At 45.4% G+C, this 24,417-nt stretch overlaps 1 protein-coding gene across 1 annotated transcript in view; it reads right to left on the bottom strand.

The window, feature by feature from the left end:
* LOC105456320 (MKL/myocardin-like protein 2) overlaps positions 1 to 24,417 on the bottom strand; it is a 79,518-nt gene that overhangs the window by 10,096 nt on the left and 45,005 nt on the right. Inside the window, 1 exon segment of the mRNA XM_011700271.1 lies at positions 1,984 to 2,049. Coding sequence (XP_011698573.1) covers positions 1,984 to 2,049 — 66 coding nt within the window.

Below are 24,417 nucleotides of genomic sequence, written 5' to 3'. Positions count from 1 at the left end.
TCACTCTTTCTTCTTAATATAAAAGTATCTTTGGAGTCGAAACGTTTGTACAAACTGTTAAGCAAGTTATACATGCTATACTTCTTGTAAAAATGTGGTATTAATTCACGCATACAACTGCTTACATAGGCATTTTACATGTTTTTGTTATTGATTTATTCCTGAAGCCTTATTGTAATTTTTCTTATTTATTAATATTAATTTTAAGTATAAGAATCAATTATGGATATTGGGCCTTCTTTCGTATTTCATTGTTCAAAATATGAATTAGTTAATAAAAATAGATATTAGTTTTCGTAAATGTTTGTGGTGTAGAGAGATATTCTCAAGAGCAAAATTAAGAGATCACTAAATTTTTGCAGAAAAATTGTCAATCTTTAAACTGTCATAATTTTGTAAAAAAGAAGTCATACAATAATCTTCGTAGAGCCATTTTAAAGGGCAAAGTTTCTACTTTCACTTTCATAAGTTGATTTTCCTCCAAATCAATATTTATTTTATTAACTATTCATATTTTAAGCAATAAAATATTATAATTAAAATATAGCAATGAAAGAAGGCCCGATATTTATAATTGATTCTTATACGTAAAATTAATAAATAAGAAAAATTACAATAAGACTCCGCGAATAAAGTTCTTCTGATATGATTCGATTTGATAATGAAGAGAATCTTTATGTACTAATGAATTTGCTCAATTTATTAATGCTCACATAAGCCAATTTACAAATAATAATATTAATATTGGAAATAACCGGAATAGTGAAATACACAGTCTTATACTTAAGACTGTATTAATAAGTACAGTCTTAAAATGACAAGTTTTTCGCATTTTTCATTGCAAAAATTAAAGAGAGAATTAGCTCTTAAAAATATCTTAAATATTTTACTTTACTTTTAATCACTGTTACACAATAAAGCAATTTTCCAGCACTTGAGGATTTACTTAAGAATTAGTAAACTATTTAAGTTCAGTGATACCATCTATCAATATTTATTTGATTTTATTTTTTTAAATCAATATTTATTTTATGATTTATATTTCAAGCAATAAAAGATATTTATAATTGATTCTTAATATTTAAGGCTGTCTTAAACACTATTCTTAAAATGTCGTAAAATAATTATAACAGAGCCGTATTAGTATCTTAAGACACTATTTGTAAATATTAGCCAAGGATTAGGAACAAGTGAATGGAGGAGCGCGCGCCGGCCCTGAGCGCCGCATGGATAAGAGCGATTATTCGTTAACTTTAACCAGCTCTCCTGCCACAATTACTTGTCAAATCAAAATTTGCTAAAGGAAAAAGTTGTTCCTTTTAGCACAAAGTATAACGCCCTGTACTCCGAATGCGCCAATTCTGGGACACCCTGTATATTAACTTTTTATACAAATAAATAATTTTAAAAATATGTATTTACGTAATTTAAAAAAAAAAACATAATTTTTTTGGGGAGGAGACGAGAGAAAATCTACTTCATTTAAAACATTTTTTTGTCGAGTTCTGGAAGTCGACAAAAAATGTCCTTTATGGAATGACCGATTTAATTACTGACGGATTAATTGACCGACTTGGAAGCGACCTAATTCGTTTCGCATTAAAACTCACAAAAACGACGAGTAATTGCCAATTTGTTTAATCGTTACGACGCAATTTACCACAATCTAGATGCGCCCTAGATATCGGTCCTGTACTTTTTACGTATCCTTGAGAACGGCGCGATAATTAACTCGTGCGTGTGTCAAACGATCCCACGTGTTGAGCGAAGATGTTTTTAAGACCGCGGGGACTAGCCGGCAATGACGTTCAATAACGGTCGCCACGAGAGTTACGTTGATCGCAACCATCGCGAGCAGCATCGGGCGAGAGTTTAACAGCTCCCCCCCCGAAGTCGTATATACGGGCGCGCAATTTTCCGCGGCGCGGAGAGGAAAAAAGAATGTGTATAAACGGTGTAATAAACAAGCGGATCAACACTTACGTGGCATGATGCCTTGCGCAACCAGCTGATTGATGGGTCGCCTCAGCATGAGCTTCACCTTCAGCGCTGCAACAGAAAAAGGGTGCCGCCGGTCATAAAGTGCGCCTCCTTAGTTATGGGGAAGAAATTAGGGGCCAATTCGAAGCGCGCGAGCGGCCTCCTCTTCGTGGAACTTTTATTCGAACGAGTGCGTTGCACCTCTCTCGGGCAGAGAGAGAGACGCGACGCGACGCGACGCGGCGCGGAGAGGCGCTCGCGCGTTCGCTCTCGTGAAATCCTCCCGTCTCTCGGCGGCGCGGCATCTCGCTCCAATTTCTGATGGGATTTCCGCGGAGGAGTCGCGACAGCCGCGAAAGCTCAAGTCTCGCCGACGCGCGGAGATGTGCTTCTATAAAAACCGCGGAGATCAAAGTCGATCATTCGCCCCAACTCGCGGCGTGGATCTTTTCCTGGTGCCGTTATTTATCCTGCGCATATCACGCATATCACGTCTTTTTGATCCTTTTAAAGAAGTAGCATTTAGAACAATTTTTATAACAGGGTGCTAATTAAAGGGAGAAATTAATCCGACTCTATTTTTATTAGCATTTATTGTTTTATTTAATAACATGTACAAAATATTGTATAAAAACAATAGCATTCTTAAGTTCGAAATAAAGATCTTATATATTGGAATATTATTTTAAAAGATATACATTGATATTTTTTAAAATCATATTTTTATTTTACGAAAGAAATTATATGAATGGGTTTTTTATATTTTATTACAGAAATATTTAATTTTTTCTTATTTATTAACTTGAAAAATTATTCTAAATTAAAATTTAAATTTACATAACCATGTGAAATATTCTTAATCGCATTGCTGACACATTTTCTTTCGGAAAAATGTAGATGCAAAGATGCGAAGGTACATTGGATCGATCAAAAAGATCGAGAAGATTCACGATTTCTTCTCTTCGCGCAAGATATACCCGAATACAAATTAACACACAAAGGGCCGGCGGTTATAAATACGCGCACGACGCGGGCCAGATTGCATAAATTGCCTGCGAAAGAGGAAGAACAAAAACCTCGGAGGCCGCATGGCCTCTGCAATCTGAATTCAAAGCGGCCAATGTGCCGGCGAAATGCCTGGCGCACTGCCTTTGAGCATAATGGCTCATCCGCGGTGGGATTTGTTACTTCAGCGCTGCCGCCTGAACCTCGTAACTGTGCTCAGGTCTCCCCCTCGAATCGTCAACGAACGTTAAATTGGCAAGCCCTCCCCCTCTTTCCTTTCGATCGCTCGCTCGTCAGCTCTTGTTGAAATTAGTCAGCGTTTGAATGAAAATCACTCTCTCGTGACGGCTGTGCGACGAGAGAGTTCTCTGCTCTGTACCGCCGTCGCCGCGTTGATGGAGCAACAATTAAATTCCTCGAGTGTGGTCGCATTTAGGATTACTATTTCGGGAATTGAAATATGCTCGCTGAGACTTCGGGCAACATTGTACCTTGGCATGAAATAACTTATATTCGCGATGCCTGCAGCAATTAATCCGGCTCGCTCGGAGTGATCTATCGCATTTATGCTTTGTATTCCTTGCGTAAACAACGTATACGGCGTGCCGAGCAAGACGAAATTATCGGACGGAATTTGATCCTTTATGCTTCCTTCTCTCGCTCGACAATGAGTTAAGTGCCATCGTGGTTATTAGCGTCCGTCTCCGCGTCATATAGTACCTTTTACTTTTCCATATAGCCGATTCTACCTTGGCATTTATTTTGTTTTCTCGCTCCGCCCCCTTTGTTCCGTCTCGAGACGCGCGTCTCGAGGAATTAATATTTTATTCGTTTCGCAATTCAGCCACGCTTTCGTGTACAGTTGCGACTCCCGCGTGTCTCTCTTAGTATTTTCGTCCCCACTGAAAGTATAGCCGACCCGCTACTTTTGTACAAAATGCGCAATCGCGGATATATACACAGCAGCTACACGTTCCGAACGTGATTTCCAGGCTCGATAAACCGGGGGATACCGATCGAGGAATGCTCGTTAAAGGGATAAGCCATCGTGATTAAAGCGCGTTGATAAGATTCCGTAGTGTTTGCTTGCACCTTGTGTGTATCTACGGTTATAATAATTCCTACTCGATCGCGATTCCGAATCTCGGCGCGTTCCGCGATTATCCGCGGCTTCGTAATAATAATAATTCGCGCGCTAATTAGCGATTCCGTTCCGTCGAGGTTAAATCAGGTTAGTTGTGCTGAAATAATAAGTTCGCCAACTCTCCGCTCTATCCAGTCTCTTTAATAATAACTACGGCTCAAACTCAACAATATGTCGCAATTGCGTCGCTGCTCTTTATGGACAATCGACTTCGATCAGCCGATGTCGCAATCGCGGCCGCGTTTTATGAATTGTCAGGATATATCTCGTGGACTAAAAAAAAAACCTCAAAGCAACAAGACAATCTTAAAGATTTTTCTTTCATGTTTTTTCAAAAAATTGTAAAATTCAAAAATTTCTGAAAATTCTCAAAATAATGATTGTAAATTCATTGCAAATTAATGAGTTGAAGGTTCGTTTCATTGCACGGTTTCAATCTCGACTTCCAACTTCATAATTAGAGGGATGAAGATTCGAGTGAGCCGGAGATCCGCGCGAAACGGAGCATATAGCGGAGTAAATTTCAGATTAAAACACCAGAGGAGAAGGATAAGAGACGCGGAGAAGATAGATGCTAACGACCAGAGTGGCGTTAGCTACCGAGAGATATGCCGGACCAAACGATGGCTCCTCCACCCCCTCCGTCCCTTCTCTCTCTCTCTCGCTCTCTTTCCCTGTTTCTCAAGCACGGCGCACACGTGCATAGTTGCGCACGTGCATAGTTGTCCCGTGTAGCCGGTGGCACGGCAGGTTACGACTTCGTGGCTCGTAGTCGATCGCGCTTACGCGAATTCCCACCGTGCTTTGCATTTCTGGGAGCTACTCGTCGTTATTTCGCTCCATAAGCCACGCCGCATCGCGCTGCGCCATCATGGCTAATTTCTTAACCCCGTGGGGTCGAGCATCCTCCCGAGTTCCGCGCGCAAAATCGAGTTTCAACACGTTGTAATTAATGGCGATACGTACGAGAGAGAGAGAGATAAAACGGGGAAATAAAATTCGAGAAGATAACTAACATATTCCGCAGCTTACGAATAGACAATAAAAAAAATATTCGAAGCAACAGATTTAGATTTTATCATCCATTAATTATGTATAATAAAAAAATATTTAATCTACACAAAAACCCTTTAAAATAAATAATTTTATTGCATTAAGCGCTTTTCTTGTAAAATATACGAAAGAAAATATTAATTTACACCCATTTTCATAATATACGGTTAACGAAAAAGTTAGGTTAACTAAAACTTGAAAGTTAATTAAAACACACTTTCATAAGCTTATAATCAAATAAACTAAAGGTTATGTGTACATCAGTTAAGTTGATATCAAGTTAACTGATTGGTTAAGTCCTAATCAAACGTCGTTAAACAATAAACTTCTTGGTAATTTTTAACCATTAGGTGACCATGCATTGTGAAAATGGGCTTTAGAGATATATGGAATATACGTGTGCAATATTAATAAAAGTAGTTCAGTTTTTTTTTGTTTTTCATTAAAATTGCGTTACTCCTCCATCAATCTGAGAGCAGCTGTCATTATTTATATGGAGCTCGCGTGTACAAATACACGAGTGATTAATGCGTCGGAGCATTGCTGAGAATGCTATCTATCATATTCCAGTATTTTCCAAATGTTTACACAGTAAACACAATAAATCTTGCGCGGCGGACACCTTTTACGATTGCAATAAAACTCGCACGACGATAACATATCGTATTGATATTATCGACGCTATACCCTTCCCTATGTAAATCCCATCGTGATTCGAAATCGATGGGTCCACTCACGCGAGCGTTTACTTGCACGCGCGGATGCATCTCGCGCAAGGGGTGCTCACCGTCGAAACCAAATTCATTACGGCGCGGGCCTCCCACGCATCGGGCTCTCCCCCGTGTTAATTGCAAAGTTTCCGGATGCCGTGGGATATGGGAACCACGCGCCGCGCCGCAGGCATTCGTGCCATCCATAGAATGCAGATTTGTGTCGGTGCATTCCTTGCCGGGGGGATAAGGGGGGGAAGAGGAGGGAGGGAAGGGGGCGACTATTATCCCCACGTGCAACGAAGGCGTACAGCCTTTACCACTTTGATTCTCGCTTCGGTCCCGTTTCTTTTCTTCGCTCCGCGAACACTCGCGCTAATTCAACGGGTAGTAATCGATCCATTTGTATAAGAATAATTGGATAACACTTTGGTTGTGACATTATAAGTACTACTATAATCGATGCGAATTTTACTTCTTGTCGTAGCCTGCCCACAACTAATCGTAGAAAAATTAACTTTTAAAAAACTTTTAGTAAAAGCCTTTGTTAACCCTTAGTACACACGATTGGGTTATTCGTGTCGACTGTAATTATTTATAACATTTACGTATAATTTTTTTATATAGGTATACAACTTTATCCTCTAAAGATGTTAAAATATATGTAAAGAGTCACTTAATAATTTTTTTATACTTCTTCCTTGTGAAAAATAATGAAAATTAATCTGAACGATGTGTAGTATATAGTAAAACACCGGAAAATCATCGCGTGTGTATAAAGGGTTAAGATTAAAGTCGCCGAAATGCACGCACAAGTCGCCACTTGTGGCCGACATTCGACGCACGCGACGCTATTATTCCGATCCGCGGATTTCTGCGAGACCTGCGGAGACGTATAACTGAAGACCACCCAAAAGGCGGTCCGCATCGTCGGTTTTACGATCATCTTGCTAACGCGTCCCTCACGCGTCTGCTTTACGACGATGAGACGCGGTCGGCAAATAAATCAGCGCCGACCGGAATCCTAAGCGCGGCGTTAAAGCGTTAAAGAGTTCCGGAAAGACACCGGATTCCCTCGCCCGGTCCCATAAATATTACGCCTTCGTCAATTCGTTACCGCCTTCGGTTCTGACCCCAATTATTTTTTTCTTGTCTCTTCGCGGTCTTGCTCTTCAACCGATTTCGACAAATTACCGGTCGCGTTCCAGCGATCGATAATCCCGCGTGCCTCTCGCAAGAAAGCGCATAAAACGTGACGCTATAACACCATATGCACTTAACGCGATGCATTTACTTACGGGGGGAGGGAGAAGGGTTTCTACGACCGGGGGACATTGGCGCGTTCTAACAGGACAATTTGCAGCGTCCAAGCAGAAATTATCAAATCGATATTATTCAGAAAGGCCTATGAATATAAGGGAGCTTTTGCAGTATATCATGTTAAATTGCGACACGCGTTTATTGGAGATCCTTACGGCCGCAAGTAATTGCATCCCGATAGGGATGCAAACTCTGGCAAATAGAGATTACTCTTCGATTGTGATATCAAGTGTCTGTGGTGTCTTATTAAAAATCTACAATATGAATGTTGAATACCCTTGGAATTCTATGGGATTAATTATTCGCGGTACAGTAAATGTGGATTATTGCGGCGATCTCAGTCTTACATTACAACGCGCTCAGCACACGCGAGTTTAGCATTCATCAAAACGCGGAACGCCAAAAAAGATTTCTATTTCGCGAGCACATTTTTAATGAAGTCATCGCGAGCCCGATAGAGTCCCTTCAACCGTGTCGTCACCGTGTGAGACACCGTGAGTGGGTGGATATAGAAGTCGGGCATTCACGAAATAGAAAGACGTGTTGTAAGCCCTCGCGTAAGATACGTTTACGTCGGGCGGGGGTGATCCAATAATACGGCAGCTTTGGGTATAAATAAAGCCTGCGAGCGCCCGGAGATCGGCGAGAGAAGTCGTCTTGTCGTCTGCTCTCTTTCTCTCTCTCTCTCTCTCCTCTTCGGCATACGCTCTTCCCCCGTGTGTGCAAACGCTTATCTCTCCTGTCCACCGCTCTCTGCGCGGTCTTCGATCTTCTAGTTTCATTCTGTCTCACGTTTTATCGTCGCGCGCGCGATATTTTCTTCCTCTTTCTTCCTAGACGTGTCCTCTTCGCGGACAGAACGGAACGTGACAATTTTTCTCTTTTCTTCTTTTTTTTTCGAAATAAAAACCAAAGAAGCGCCCTCCCCCTCACTCCTGTCCCTCCACGCCTACGTGATTTTCGGGAGACGAGCGGCGTAAACACATCCCTCCGAACGCCATGGAATATTCCATTCCCCAAATAACCGGCCACTTTATCAACCGGCAGTTGCGGAACTCTCGATGGGAACATTGTAGTCATTCTACGCGAACTATTTTGATCTTTCGTTATTTACTCGTAGTCTAGAGAGACAAAAAGTCTTCTGAAAAACTCGCGACTTCGGGCGATATTTAACTTACGCGCACTCGCATTCTAATGGAAGAGAGAAACGCAAATCATCATCCTTTTAATTATTGCAACGCATGAGGTGTAATTTAATCTTCGAAAGTTTACCGTATTCTTATCGCAGATTAGCGAAATACATATTAAATGTAATTTCTTTTAATTTCGTGTAATTTTTGCCAAGTATTTTTTACAAATATTTTTACATTGTACTGTGACGGTCGCTGCCTTTCCATTAGAATACTAATTGGAATTCATCGTCAAATTTATCGGCGACCGGTTGAATTTTTCAGAGTGGCGCGTTTCCCGCCATTGTTTCCCGACCGAGCACAGCTGGGCGGAGAATGCACGCCTGTGTATGTACTTACGTCAAAGAGCTTACGGGGAAGGACTGCGAAGGCACAACCGTGAATATCGTCGTTGTGACGAACGCCCGATGGCGTCCGTCTGACGTTCTCGTCGCACTTTATATTCCGCTCATTACAGCATATTTATATTTAATTGACATTCCCGCGCGTTATTTCCTATTCGCATACAAGCGTTGCGAATATAGACTTACAAAAGAACGCATTAAGACGACGAAGACGCGTTTCGTATTTATATGTTAGATTCGATTGCGCTTCCTACGAACGTATGTCCGTATAATAATAATAAAATAACCAAAAAATAATTAAGAAAAGTTTCTGCGAAAGAAAATAAATAAAATTATATAGGTACAGCTAAATATTAAAATATATACAAAAAGAATTGAAATTTGATCAACTAAAAAAATGATAATAAAGGAATGAAAGAAACAAGGATATGCAGTGTGACGATACGTAAAATTATGTGCTAAAATAATAATAACGAAAAATAAAAATAACTAAAGAACGTTCCCTTCAGAAACAAATAAAATTATATAAAATATTTAGAAGAATTTATAAAAACTAATCGTATTAAATATGAAACGAATTTAATTAAATAAGATGTATAATGATGAAAGAATGGAAGAAACTGGGCGAAACGACAATGCGATGTGACAATACTGTACGGTAATATTGTGTAATATTATTAGGCAAATATCTCATATCCAATTATATTTGTCCATGCATTACAACAAACATTACCGCAGTTAACTAATTATTAATCATCTAAAATCTTCATTTTAGAGTGGGAATATATGCGACGAGCAAATTGACATACGTATACACGTGAAATTATCCTGTCCTCGGCAAATTATGAACGCATCGCGCAGACTTGCGTATCTTTCTCGCGACGAGAGAGAGAGAGAGAGAGAGAGAGAGAGAGAGAGAAGTGCGTGTGTAATATGTTTATAATTACTCCGCTAATTAATTCGCCTAATAGGATAATCAGCGTGCGAGATGCGATTTATTCCGTTTTTTTTCACGTCGGGGGAGGGAGAGAAAAGAGGGAGAGCAGTGCGCCTACGTTCCTCCAGTTGTTCCAGCCGCGCGCGCGGCCATGGATCGCGTGCGCTTCGCGGCGCGCGGTAGCCGGGAGGTACCGCCGTTTAATGCGCCGATCGTGCGATACGCATACAAACGCATTCACGCGCGCGCGCGCACGTTACTTATAAGTGACTTATAGAGCTCGCGCCCGTCTGCTTCGTGTACATTAGCGCTCTATGTAAGCTTAACACGGCTTCGGCACGCTCCGCCTACCGGCTACGCCTTCTAATCGACGTGCGCACTTGTTTCTTTCATAATGTCCCCCTTCGGAGGAGCGATAATGACGCGCGGATTTACATTTTTCCCCTGTGCGTTTATGTTTATTATAGAGAGAGAGAGAGAGACTCCCGCGCGTCGAGCGCTACGCCGCGCCGTCGTCGCACCTTGAGTTTTCTGCGCATTTAACGATCGATTTATCCCCGATGCGCAAACGGCATTATCTTTGTTGGTCATCAGCAGCATCGAGCGCGGGTAAATCGTTTTCCTTTGAAAATTACGAGATCTATCGATTTTTTAAGTTTTCTTTTTGCCTCTGGAAACGTAGCAATGAAATACTTTGTAAGAAATATGAGAATTATTTTAAATGTATAGATATACATATGTAGTTTAGAGTGGATTTAATAAGCAGTTTGAAATGGAAATGGAGCAATTGTGTTTCTCTATACGCAGGTATTAATATTTACATCGCGTGTTATGTATCGATGTGACGTGCATTTCGATGTAATCGCACGGCAACAACTGCGGTATTTTATTATATAAATACACTTGTCCCCGCAATCCTGAACTACATATTAAAATAATTCCCAGATAGATTTCCTTCGAGATCCGCTATCTGCGCTGCCATATTACATATACTATATGTATGTCGCGCGGTTTATTTAGTTGCTCGGAACTGCTCCAGAAATAGCCTAAAGCATAACAGATATAATTCGCTTTGAAATATAGCCTCCCCGGTCTCAGGTGGTTATACACGAGTCCCCCCCCCCCTGGCTTATCCTCTCGTATACTCTCCGCGCGCGTTCAACACGCGCATCCGTATGCGCGCGCGGGCCCGCGGATCGAGTGATCATCTGCGCGGCCGATGGGCGTGGAAAGAATTCCGGAGTCAGCCCGCTTAGAGGGACGATCGGTCCATCCGGCACATCTCGCCGTATCTGCACCATTTACCGTGTCGCTCGCACGCCGAAGGAGAAAGAGGGAAAGACACATCGTCGGAGAGCCGACCGTCTGGCGCTCGTAAATTCTGCCCAAAATTCTTAAATATCACGATTCCCTCTCTATTTCTCGCTCCCCCGCCTCGGTCCCCCCTTCACCCCCCCCCCGGCGACCCTCGCACGAGAGAGGAAACCAGTATTTTTAATCGCGCGCGAGCGCGTTTCTTCCCCCGCGCCATCTCCCACGACCCACGCGCGCATAGAGGAACGTTGCACCACACGCTCTCGCGTTATACGACGGGCCACGCACAAACCTGGAGGATCGGCAGGATGAGAGAGAGAGAGAGAGACGCGCGTGTGTAGCACGCGCGCGCGCGCGAGCGCGATGTCCCTCCTAAAAACGGGGTTAACAACACTGAAATCTATTTATTTACCGGGATAAATCACCGGGAGCTTTACGACGGTGCGTATATTACGCAAATCGGGGCGTTATATCAATCGACAAGAAGAGTTCGCATGCCTTTTTCCTCTTTCGCGTTTTTCCCGCTCGCAATCTCCTCCCCGCGAGAGAGAGAGAGAGAGAGAGAGAGAGAGAGAGAGAGAGAGACGTCTTCTACCCTCTTTTTTTCTTCGTCTCTTCCGCCCGTTTCCTCAACGACCGGCCGCATTTCTCGGCCGCCGATGTTCTCGCCTTATTTTTTCTTTTCGCAAAGAGGATGCCGCATGAGAGATTTTCGTATGCATTTGACGAAAAAGTTATGTCATCTACACTGTTAAATCTATAGTGTCAAACTGAATCTTACTTAAGTCGCCACTGCTCTTACTTAATAAATATTATTTTTACTAAATATAGTTATTTTTAAATAAAACAAACCCAAATTTGGGTTAAATCTGAACTGTTTTAAATTATTTAACTCCATTGTTTTAGTAAAAAAGAACTATTTATTAAGTAAGAGCAGTGGCGACTTAAATCAGTTTGACACTATAGATTTAACAGTGTAAATTTCATCATTTCGCGTTTCTTTTTTTGCATAAAGTATTTTTCTGGAAAGAGTGACGCTAGTTTGCTTTGAAAAATCTTACTGAAATTGCAGCGTCAAGTTTCCTTAAGTAAATTAGATATCCGACACGTTCCACAGATTGAAATATTTTCAGCGCGAATGCGCCGGGCTTATGGATTATTTCTCGTCTCTTTTCCTGTTCCGATCTTTTTATTATTCTTTCTTGATATCGTGCTCCTCCTTTTTCGCTCTTCTTAGATGACGACGACGCACGAGGTGCCGAATGGACGTCTGGCGCGTTGCATCGTACTTCGAGCTTGTAAAACTTCGCCATTACCCCCGATATTTCATGACGATCCTCATCATCCTCATCGCACATCTATCTATAAACGCCATACGCGCGGGACATATCCGGGACAGATATTTATTTTTGAGAAACTTTAACTGACATTGCGGAACAGACATTATTTATAATATTAATGAGTTTTTATTTATTAATAGTCTTTTTGTAAATTTTAATTACGTAATTTCTTCATTAACACACAAGTAATCACAAGCTTCAAATAATATTGTTGAAATGTCACACTGAGAAAAAAATAATTTTTCAAAACTATGTTTTATTATAATTTAATTGTCTAATGTAAATATAATTTATTATTACTAACATTACATTGTTAAATCTATAGTCAAATTTAATCTTATTCAAATAGCTACTGCTTCTTAATAAATAGTTATTTTTTACTAAAACAATAGAGTTAAATAATTCAAAGTTCAAATTTGGGAGTAATTCCATTGTTTTACTTAAAAATAATTATATATTAAGTAAGAGCAGTGGCGACCCTTAAGTATAGGGTTAAATTTGACACTATAGATTTAACAGCGTATAGCGCAATAACCCCTATAAAATTCTAATCATAATTATTTTCTCAAGTCTACTACAATGGAATTGTAGTCACCAAATATATTTCTTTCAGTGTACAAGAGAAGGTTATACCGTTATACATGTTAGCTCCGCGCTTTCAAACTGCACATCGGTTTAGATTTGGAACGCCAAATCGGTCGGAGGAGGAGTCGCAGAAATCACAGTCGAGAGAAATCGCTCGACACATCTGTGTTGCGATAATTATACCACTGTGTGGGCCGGCTGACAATGCCTGTACCGGCAACGAGAGATATGGATGTCAGTATCGGCATTGTTCCGAGCGCGTTTCGACTATCGCGGCCGGTAGATCAATCGTTTTTTTTTTTTGCGCGCGATAAACACCTGCCACCGTTCGAAGCCGGGAGACGCGGCTTCTTACGCGGCGAAAGTCAGGCCCCCGAGGCATATTAATTAGCAACTGCAAGAAACGAATAGCCGGCCGAGCGCGCGGATACACTCCGGTATCACATCGCGAGCTCGCTCACGGTGTATGTAACGTTTTTGTCTCGCGCGATTTCGCAAAGGATTATTACAGGAACAGGCGCGCGCGCGCGCGATGTCGAATGATCGGAAAGAGAGAGTCAATCCCGCGCAATCGTAATTATCCCTTAAAAGGCGGGATAACCGTAAATAGGTGTTACATTTCAGAATTGCGTAGAATTGCGAATATTAGAGGTAAATACGGACATAATATGGGGAAAAAATGCCCGGCTTTCAAGCGGTCTGCTAGCCTATTAATTTCTTTTTTCCCCGATCAGTAAGGATATTTAGGAACAAGATATATGTGTTTGTGACAAATTCGCGTGCGTCTCTCCTCCAAGCGAGCGGACTGCGTCGTATATAGAATCTCGCGAGGTAAGCGACGTTCCGGCCTGTCGCGTGTCAGGAGTCCAAGACGCCGCCTTCGCCGATCATCGCCCGAGCCTCTGGTCGCAGCCGTGAAAAGCGCGGGTCGTCAGTAGGAAAGCAATATACGCACGCATCGCGAGCGCGCGCGGGCCCACCCACGTGTCCGTCCGCGCGCGTTTAGCCTCGCGTTCGCTGGCGTGCTGGATACTGGCTGGCGCGGGCAGCGCTCGCACGCCCCTCCAGGTGAAACTGTTTCCTGTGTCGCAAGCCGCATCTCTCATTCCTGAAGGGTCCGCGCGCTGCCACTCTCTTTCTCTCACTCTCTCTCTTTCCTCCTCGACTTCCTCCTCGCCGCGCGGTTCACCCCGCTCGCGTGCGCCGTCTTATTCTTTCTCTTGCGACGTAGTAATATATCTGGCCCGCGTGGGCGGCCCACGTGGGCTTGACAGCTAAGCCCACGGGAAACTGGTTACACCCACAACTACGGCCCGACTTTACGCCGCGAAGAGAAGAGGCACACGCCAGGTAGGGTACACACTTTGCTCTCGAGCACGCCGGCTGGCTGGCTGGCATTTTGGTAAAACGGCAGCGGACACGTGGCCGTCTCTTTCTCTCCGTCCGATAATCGTGTCTTTTTAACTGTGTCTTCCGTTTTGGCGTTGCGTTTTTCTCTGCGCGCGAGTCATTGGCGAGTAATAAAATACGGGAACGGGGAATATCGTTCTAATATTTTCTTTCGAACCAACACGATATCGGCTTTTGCGTAATTTTTGTATATTTCTCAAGAAGTGTTACCGCACAGATTTGAGCGTCACAATCGCTACGACGGGGATTGGTTCGACCTCAATAAATAATGGCGTTATAATTTATGTTAATAGGCAAAGCGTCAAGTCTATTTTCATTTCCCTTCTGCACAATGATCGAGAAGAATATAATAAGCACGCATAACTTAGAAGCACACAATAATTTTCTGATTTTACAAGCGCAATAATATTTTTATTTTATAAACCTGCACCTCTTTAGCGAATGGGTCCAGAGCGATTTATAAATTGGATCTTCCCGTTACATCATGTTCGTTCTACAATTTCTACAACAAATTTCCAACCGTGCATTTCGCCTTTTTTTCGTTGCCCAAGGCACATTAAACGAGGATCGAACAAGCGCGTCCGTCTTCGTGCCATTTCCCACGAAAAAGTGGCAAGCTCTCCACGGCGAGGGGACAGAGGGGAGGCGGGAAGACGTCGTTTCCGCGGAAAGCGAGTCGTTGCTGGCGGAAAAACGGCGTCGAGCGAGCTCATCTAGCGTGTCTAATAAACACGAGCGCGTCTTCCGTCTTGGCGTTGCGTTTTTCTCCGCGCGCGCGCGCGCGCGCGCGGATACGCGTGCGTGCGATGCGTGCATGCGTACGTGGATGCGTGAGCGCGAGCGCGGTTACGCACACGCTTCGCGGACAATTAATTTATCTCTCGGGGCGGTCTGAGATCACGCTCGCGCTCAGGCTCACTCGCAGACGTACGAACGAACGGACGGACGGATGGACGGACGGGTGGAGGATCGGACGCACGGATGGACGGACGGACGCGAACCGTTCCAGAAATGGAGTTGGTTTCGCCGGTTGGGAGATACGATCGTATACGTACGTACGTACGTACGTAGCGCACATATCGTACGGCGGCCGCATACGTAGAGAAAAACGCCATAACTCCGCGTCGTATATGGCGGCAATGCACAGGTGCATGCCACCGTACAGCTACCCCGTTGCCCCTTCCCTCTCCCCCTCCCCTCCCTGCGTCATCGTTGCCACCCTGTCTCCTCGTCCCTTCGTCCCTCGATCGGACGTGCGCGCAGAATGCCAATTGTTTCTCCGCCTCTCGCAACTTCAGGCCTCACTCGCGGCGCGCTCGCGCGATATCAGAACCACTGTTGCGCTTGGTTCCCTCCGTTTCACGCCGTCCTCTTCGTCCCCCCCCCTTCACTCCTCCGCGATCTCACGGCGATGATCCCCCCGTCGCTTTCCCCTCGTTCCACCCCTTCTCGCTCGCTGAAAACCCGATCGCGATACACACGCGGATCGTAGGTATCGGATACCCTATCCCCCTATACGATCCCCGTTTCTCTCTCTCTCTCTTGCAGAGAGACTCGGTTGCGATATCCTCGAGAGCTCGAGTGCGCGCGAGATATACTTCTTCTGCGCGACTCTGTATTATCTGGCTTCTTATTCCAGTCGCTTCGCCAAAGACAAGCAGCACGATAAAAAATAATTAGTATATATATATGTATCGGCGGCGCGTTTCTAGAAATAGACCGGTCGCATAATCGCGCGCCGATTCCGAGACAGCTTTGGAAACCTGGCAAGTCGACTTGGAGCGTATTCCGCCGCCGCCGCCGCCGCCGCGGGGCTCATGTGTGCGAAGGGAAACCCATATACGTTAGCGCGATCGGTCCGCTCGCCTCACATCCCGAGGAACGTTTCTCAAAGACGGCGCCTCCTCCGTGGAGAGGTCGAGCGAGCCCCGCGAGGGAGGAGCGATATTCAATTCTGTCGGACCGGCATGGCTTACCTGAGGTCTATTTATCACGTCAACGCGCGTGACGGACGCAACGCGATTTCTTATCGAAAAATCCCGCAAATATTCGACCCGGACGACGATTCATCCAATTCTTAATTGGCCGTCAAAGGGACTTATATAATATACATTTCCAGAAGTTGTCTCTTGTATCTTCTCTTCATCCGATCACGCGCGCGCCTCTCTCTATCTCTGCCTAAACCGGATCTCGACCGGATGAAACGGTACCCGTAACGACCCGCGCGGGACGACACGCCTCATCGAGCAACGAGGTGTAACCGCGACAGAGCCACCGAAAGAGAGACACTCGCTCGCGCGCAACAGCGGTGAGAGTTGACTTTATGAATGAACGGAGCGAAGGGCGAGCGTGGGCGCGAGCCCACGCGCTTTATCATAATCGAGAGAGACCTCCCGGCCTAGTCCGCCGCCTGCCATAACTGCCCAGGCATAGAGCAAGGTTGCTCTCGTGAAATCGAACGCGCTCGCTCGCCCGCTCGCCCATTCGATTATATGCACGATTACGCGTGGCGGTAATATACGTGTTGCGTTGCGCGTCGCGGATGAATGAAACCGCGCGCGCGCGAGTGCGGGGCCCGCGTCCGTTTCCTTCATTCATGCCCGCGCGCGATTTCGTAAGCGCCCTTTCACGCCTTCGAGGGACCCCTCCTCGGCGCGAGTGTGCGCCGCGGAAAGGTTTTAAAGGTGATCTCACTCGCGACCGCTCCATCCGTTCTATCGTGACCAAAAGGACGATTCAACGATTATAGTGTTGGCAACTTAATCGTACGATAATTTTTAATATAATTAACGATTATACACCCTCTTCCTTTAAGTATTTTCAAAAATATTAAGAAAAAAATTGTCAACAGATTTTGCCTAAATCTTATATGTGGGGCTGCGTGTTTTGCGTCTTCAACTTATTGTACTGCGTTTGTAAATTGTTTTGTGGCAAATTGGCTATATATTTTCTCAGATGAATAAATAAATATAATATTCAATCGATCCGTTAACTTCTAGAAAATATGTCGGAAAATTGATGCGAAATGAATTTAGACTCGCCTTCAATATAGAAGTAGAGTTTATTTCTCGGCTTGGAAAATAATTATAACCGCGGGATCGAGTTTTCAACTGCGGTTCAGTTCGCGCCGTTCTTATCCGCCGGGAGATTCTCTCGCGCTCCGACAGATCGAACAAGACGGACAGCCGTTGCCTTGAGGCGCAAGAGGTGTACCTCCCTTCGTACCTTCGCTTCCTTCCTCCGTCAGTCCGTCAGTCAGTCTGTCACCTTAACACGAATACGCCACGGGGATGAATAATCCATGGGGCCGGGGAGTGCGCGCCGAGAGAGAAAGAGAGAGAGAGAGAAAGAGAGAGAGAAGCGGGAGCGAGGGAGAAAGAGAAAGGGACAATGTACGCGTCCCACACGGGAATTTCAGGTGTTTCGACTAACGAGCGATTTGCATGAAACAACGAGGACGTACGCGCGCGACGACGACGGCGAGCGGAGGGTGGGGGTAGAGGGGGAAGGACGGCGAAGGGGAGGACGAACCAGTTTCGAATCGCGCGTCGGATACCACATTCGTAACTGCGTAATGCGTGTAAGTCGACGACGTAAGCGTCCTGTCGTCTCCTCTTCTCGATTTCCCCCTCGGAAACCGCGAAGCCGAAGGACAGAGAGAGAGAGAGGAGAGGGAGAGAGAGAGAGAGGAAAAGAGAAATTGTAGCAATTAAATGCGATAATAATAACGATAATAACGCGTCGCTGCGCTCCGACAGGACCTAATTAATTCCCTCTGACCGCGTCAATGCGGCTTATATGCATTTTTTTGCATAATAACGGCGGTCCGCGCGTCCTCACGCTGCAGATTGTTTCGAGAGATTTTTTTTGCCGCGTAAAAATATATGGCAGGATGTCGTCGGATGTTGTTGTCCGTGGTGGATTCCTCGGATGCCGGCCTGCCGCGCCGCGCCGGTCCCGCCGATATTTTTGCCGCGCGTATTTCACGGAACGCGTTCATCGCGTCGCAATTATACCGCGAGCGGTGACAGGTGAACACACGATTCAACGCGGAAAGTAATAACCGAAGATCGGAGGGAGGAGAAAGAGAGAGAGAGAGAAGGAGGGAGGGAAGGGAGAGGAGAAAGGGGTCTCCCTCCCCTTCCGACACACTCGGGGTCCCCTTCGTTACATAAATTGCGCGAAACGTTCTGTCACGCGGTTTCACTCCCTCCCCCTGCAGGCATGCCGGCTCGCTGCCCGTCTTTATGCAACGCTATATGAATTATTGCGCAAGGGAAGGAAAATAATTAACCGCTCTGTAATAACGACTCTTAAAATTCCACGGCGGAAACGAGCGCGAATTGTCCCGTCGAGTTGTCGTCGAATGTTAACAGGTCACGCGGATATAACGAGGCGGGCCGTTTTTTAAAGCGCGCCGAGCGATATCGTCCGGCTTTTATTTCCCGTCCCGGCGGATCGTCCTCCGCGCGGGTCCCAATTACGCGCGTCATCGCGCGCGTCAGGACGGGCGCGAGGAAGAAAAGAAACCTCGCCTCTATACAGAGGAAGAGTGTCACTCCGCGGGGCGAAACGCCGCCGCGGCTAAACGCTCGCGACATGATGCGGCATTAAGATAAAAATCGTGTTCATTCATTTACCTTTATCTCGTTTGATGCGTCTGCAAATGGCGCACATACGTCGGCCGCAGTGCTGCCTCTCGGGCTTCTGCTCGGTGTCCAGGGTAACCATGGTGCACGTATATTCGTGGCGGCGGCACGCACGATAAATTATAACTCCGTCTTATCATACGCGGCACACAGGACGTATATCACGGGCGTTTCAACACCTCACGCGCTGCCCGTGCGAGTCATTCTGCGACGGGACACCCTCGTCCCACATTTTTCGTGCGAAACACACTTGTCCAGGAGAAAAAAAATAAAACGCGAGAGGCGCGTACGGAGACGCGCCGACGATCCTCTCTTACGTGGGTCGCGCGTTTACTGTCACGCGGATCAGCCGATGAACGGCGATTGTCTCGACGGGAAACGATTACTCTCGGTCCATCCCTCGGAACGATGAACGATGCTCCTGCGTTTATCGGTTCCTGCAAGTCGACGGATTTGTGTCGGCTGAGCGTGTCGAGCGGCGACGAGAGGAAACTCGTTCACTCGATCGACACTCTCGTGCGCCGAGCGTCGCACCGAGACGTTTGACAAGGCGGCATCACGTAATCTTCAAATTTTTGAATACGATTGTCGAACGACGAAGATGCGTCGTCTCTTAACACTTTGACTGCCGCGCTAATTTTTATAAATATTATTTTTTATATAATTGTAAGTTATATATAGTTTTATATAATTTTAAGTAAGTTTTTCGCGCATTAAAATATACTTTTCAATAAAATATATATTTTTTAAAATAATAAAAGTCTTCGAGATAAATTTGATAGATTTCTCTAGAATTCACAATATACCAAATAAAATAAAAAATACAAAATGTTGTCGGTAGTAAATATAGGAAATATATATGTTAGAAATTAACAATAAAATTGAAAATGGCGGCGCTCTGAAGCCACATAAACGTGTATCCATTTAGATACACATGTAGTCAAAGTGTTAACCTTAATTCAACGTCTCGCAACGCGCCCAGCTTTTATGGGATCGATATTCTTCGTCGGTCCAGCCTCTGTGAAATCGCTGCACGCTGCGCTTTGGAACGCTACCGCGACAATCGAGATTTACGCACGGCGGTTTAGTTAGTCCTTAATTAGGCCCCGCGTATTTTCAAACAATCACCCTCCCTCGTGACGTAACGCTTTCACCCACGGTTCTCGTGTCTCAATTGCGCCTTGCTGCACCGGGCCGAGTGCGCGGTCCGAATTTCACGCGCGTTTTCTCCCCGACGAGTGGCTCGCGGATGCACAATAATCTCTCGAGGACGTGATTTCACGTTTTCGATCCGCTGATCGGTGCTCGAATGCGTCAGCCCCGGTCACACGTGCGCGCTGCAGTGCTGCAGTGCGAGTCTCGCGGACCGCAACGTTGACGTGGCGCGACATATTTATATTTTTTCTTCCTTTATCAGTTAGATCACTTCATTTGCATATCGCTTCGATATTATGATTCGGGGAAACAAATTATGATAATGCGGCCGTGCCCCGCTGACATTAAACGTTTCAATGAACAGTACATATACTGTCGACTAACGACACGCGGCGTATAGCGGGTCGCGCCCGACCGGCACTGTCACGCCAAATGAACGACAGGCCGCGCCGTTTGTTAACTCCTCGGAGTTGCCTGTTACGCGAGCGTTACGTCCGCCTCTCATGATTTATATGAATCACAGCATCATCCGAGAGATCTGCATCCTCGCGCGCGATGATGACACGAGCGAAGAATAAGTCGGTCAAAAGAGATCGTTATAACGCACGCGTGAAGTAATCGGCACTAATCGGTGTCGTCATGTGTTATACGGGGGGGTTGGCCAACAACCCTTTACGTTATATTTCAATTTTATGATAATTTTATGATGATTGACTGCGCCAACTTTTCATCTTGCTCTAGCTGAATTTCAGTCTATATTTTCCAAGCGAAAACTTTCTTCAATTTACATGTATTATCCGGTTATAGTTATACGAAAGTATAACTCGATTACCAGCAATCGTTTAGATATATTTTATTTTAATTAGATATAAGGTAATTAGACATAAACGATGTAATTTTTATAAGGTGATGGTCTGCGCTAATTTTAAAATGAGATTTTATCTCCTAATTGAATTCACTGTCTCTCTCTTCAGTCCATATTTTCTATCTAAGCAAAAAATTTCCTCCGTTTACATGAATTATTCGGATACCAGCCATCCCCTGCACCCAACTTAAGCGTGTTTCTCTCTTCACGCGAGAGGATTAATGCCAGGCGTGGCAAATATTCAATTAATCGTCGAACTCCTCGTTCCGTTTGTCATTTCACTGAGCCCTAGGCGAAACTGTACCTCGCACCTCGAGGAGTCACGAGCGGTCACGGCTAATTAAGCTTGATTCAATTTAATTAATGCCCCTTACCGCTCTTCATCGGGGTATAGTCCCCCTCGGGGCAATTAGCGCGAAGAATCGTGGGCAGTCGTACGACCTAATCGTATCGAATTAATATAGAATCGGGGCCGCGCGCGCCGCGCCGCGCCGCGAACTCGTTTCTCTCTCTCTCTCTCTCTCTCTCTCTCTCTCTCTCTCTCGTGGTTCTCCCCTCGCGCGCGCGCGCGTTTGTGGCGGCGCGTGGGCGAGGATTCATTCCGCCGTCGTAAATTACGGTAAAATTACCGGCAACGTGAAAAGAGCTCGAGCGCGCGGACCGGCGCACGGCGCGGCGCGGCGGACGGACGGGCGGGCGCCGCGTAACTTTCGAAAACGTGAGAGGCACGGCGCATTCGCGCCGCGCCACGGCTCCTCATTGAGAAAAATCGAGAGAGGTGAAAGCGAGACAAAAAATATTTCACCGCCGGTGAATAAGTTTTTGAATATTTTCTTCCCCGCGCCGCCCGCGCCGCGCCGGTCCGGCCCGTTCATTGCCGGTTTTAAAACACGTCGGCGTCGCGCCGCAGATACGTCTCGCCGATAAGTGAAATCTCCCGCCGTGAAGTTACGCCATTTTATCGATCGATCGGCCAACTGCGGAATTGTATCGTGTGTAATTCCCCCACGGGTGAAATACCGCGTATACGGTATAATTCCCGGTCAACAAATTGATATCGGATCCCGCGCGCGGAGGAATTATTAAGCGATTAACACGCGGTATATTGATGCGCGAGGTGAAATTTAATTTGCCACCGGGATGCACGCACGACGGGCCGTCGCGTCGCCGTTTAACGACTGGCAGCGCGTAACGGAGGAGGTCGTAAAGATGCGCCAGGAGACGGGGAGGGGAAGGAGGGAAAGGTGCGGGGGAAGGTGGAAGGAGCCGCGCAGTGAAAGTTGACAAAACCAAGTCGGATCCTCCGGCGGAGACTGGTCCACGGAGCACCCACGCATCGGCATTTAATTAACGCCGAAATTATTAAAAGACGGCTCCGCACTGTCCACACACGTAAATAACCCGCGCCCACGCGTGTATATATTTCCCCTGCGTGTGCACCGTTACACCCATACTATTCGATCGTTATGTAAAATTCTTCTTAATTACGGTACCGGCAATTAATTCGAACGACCGCTTCAAAAAAAAAAAAAATAAAAAAGAAAAAAAAAGAAAAAAGAAACGAGATTTAATATTCAGGGAAAAGGTCGTCATCCATATACGCGGAACCGACGTAATATTTTTGGAAAAAAATACCGTTCGGTTGTAATTGAAGAAAAATTGCTCGACATCTAAAAGAGAAACGACTGAAACAGATGACTCCTTTCGTCGACGAATTCGCCGATGTCTTTCAAGGTATACAAATTACTGGTTACCACTTTTTGCAATATCAACAATCAAAATATCGGGCCAAGGGATCTTCTCGCGCGTCTCTCGCGCGCAACTGATGCCTGCAGAACGCACGACAATGTCGTCGAATTAACTCGTTTCTATGGCGGAATTATGTCATTATAATCAAGTTTATCGGGCTATCTTTACCTTTAGCCGAGGTGGTGCACGGCCGTGTAATTAGCGTAATTACTATCATAATGCGCTCGTTGCCGCCGGCCGTTCGTTAATGTGTAACTCCCGCGGGTCGGTCCACAAAATTATTTCATCTCCATTTTCAACCTACTTATTGCGCTTATGGTTATTAAGGGGACGGACGGAGGAGAATACGAAGAAGAAGAAGAAGAAGAAGAGGAAGAGAACGACGGGGCGGAAGGAGCGATCGCGCGATCGCGCGCCGATCGAGCATTGATTAATTCACGGAGCTTTTCTGCCATTTATAACGCCTCGCCTAATTAACCGTGGCCAGGTTAATAGCGCAATTTGTTACTCTAATGACGTATCAAGTTACGAAATTAACGTGGCAGATCTAGATGAGGAGCGCACCTTGCTCCCTTGCCGCGCCGCGGCGGACCTCGTTTAACCCCGCGCGTTCTATTATTTTTCATTTTTCTGCCGTCGCCGGATATTTAGCTGGAGTATATCCAGCCGAGGGAAAAACGAATACACCGCGGGCGAGAGATATCGTTTCTTTGCATTTTCTAGCTCGAGTAATGGAAAAAGACGTTTTCCATTTGTGGAGATAAAATAAGAGCCAGCACAAGCGCGATTAACGAAAGAGATACTACAATTCAAGTAAAATAAGCAAAAATAAATAAGAGCTGGTAAAAAAGTGTAACGGTGAAGAAATATATTCAAGAGTATAAACAAGGGAAACAAGTGTAAGCGTAAAGCCATAATAGAATTTTCCAACTTTCAACCGGTTATTGCAAATCTAAATTATAAGACAAAAAATAAATAAATACAAATGAAATGAGTAAAAATAAATAAGATCCGAGGAGACGTTTAAGAAAGCGAATTAATGATAAACGATTGTTCAAGAATAAGAATAAAGAAAAAAAGGCAGGCGGGCGTAAAGCGTGACTGCAATAAAATTTGCCAGCTTTCAAACGGTTATTGCCAATCTAAATTAAGAAGATACGTCAGAGCCGAGTGAGTACAGATAATAGTATTAAATCGTCAATATCTTTAGTGTTATTCGCGCGCATTAATTTCAACCGCGCCGAGAGACGAAGGCGGCTCTCTCATGCGTCGTGACAGTCAGCCGGGCGCTAATTTACGGGACGTTTTTATTGTATGACGACTCTCGAGCGCTTTCCGATAAACAAGCGGCCGCTGGTATGTTGGTTACGGCCCCATGAAGAGGGTTGCGAAAGTGAAATCGGGGAAGGGACCCCCTTGCGCCGAAGAGAGAAATAGTCCGGGGGGAGGGGCCCCTCCCACGAGGCGGCGGCGGCGGCGGCGACCTCGACACGCATTTCCAAAGAGTCTTTTCGTCGTCACGGACCCATCCAGCCCCCGGAGTACCGTCGATTCTTATCTGGCCGCGTCGATCTTCATGATCTTTCACTATACGGGCTTCTCTCGCACGAATTTATTCGCGCGAGGCGAGAGACACGGGGCCCCGCCGAGAGCCGAGCCTCGAGCCC

Source organism: Wasmannia auropunctata, unplaced genomic scaffold (assembly GCF_000956235.1).
Source record: "Wasmannia auropunctata unplaced genomic scaffold, wasmannia.A_1.0 LD335713.1, whole genome shotgun sequence".
Taxonomy (NCBI): domain Eukaryota; kingdom Metazoa; phylum Arthropoda; class Insecta; order Hymenoptera; family Formicidae; genus Wasmannia; species Wasmannia auropunctata.
The sequence above is the reverse complement of the archived record's forward strand: the minus strand, read 5'-3'. Positions and strand labels throughout refer to the sequence as shown.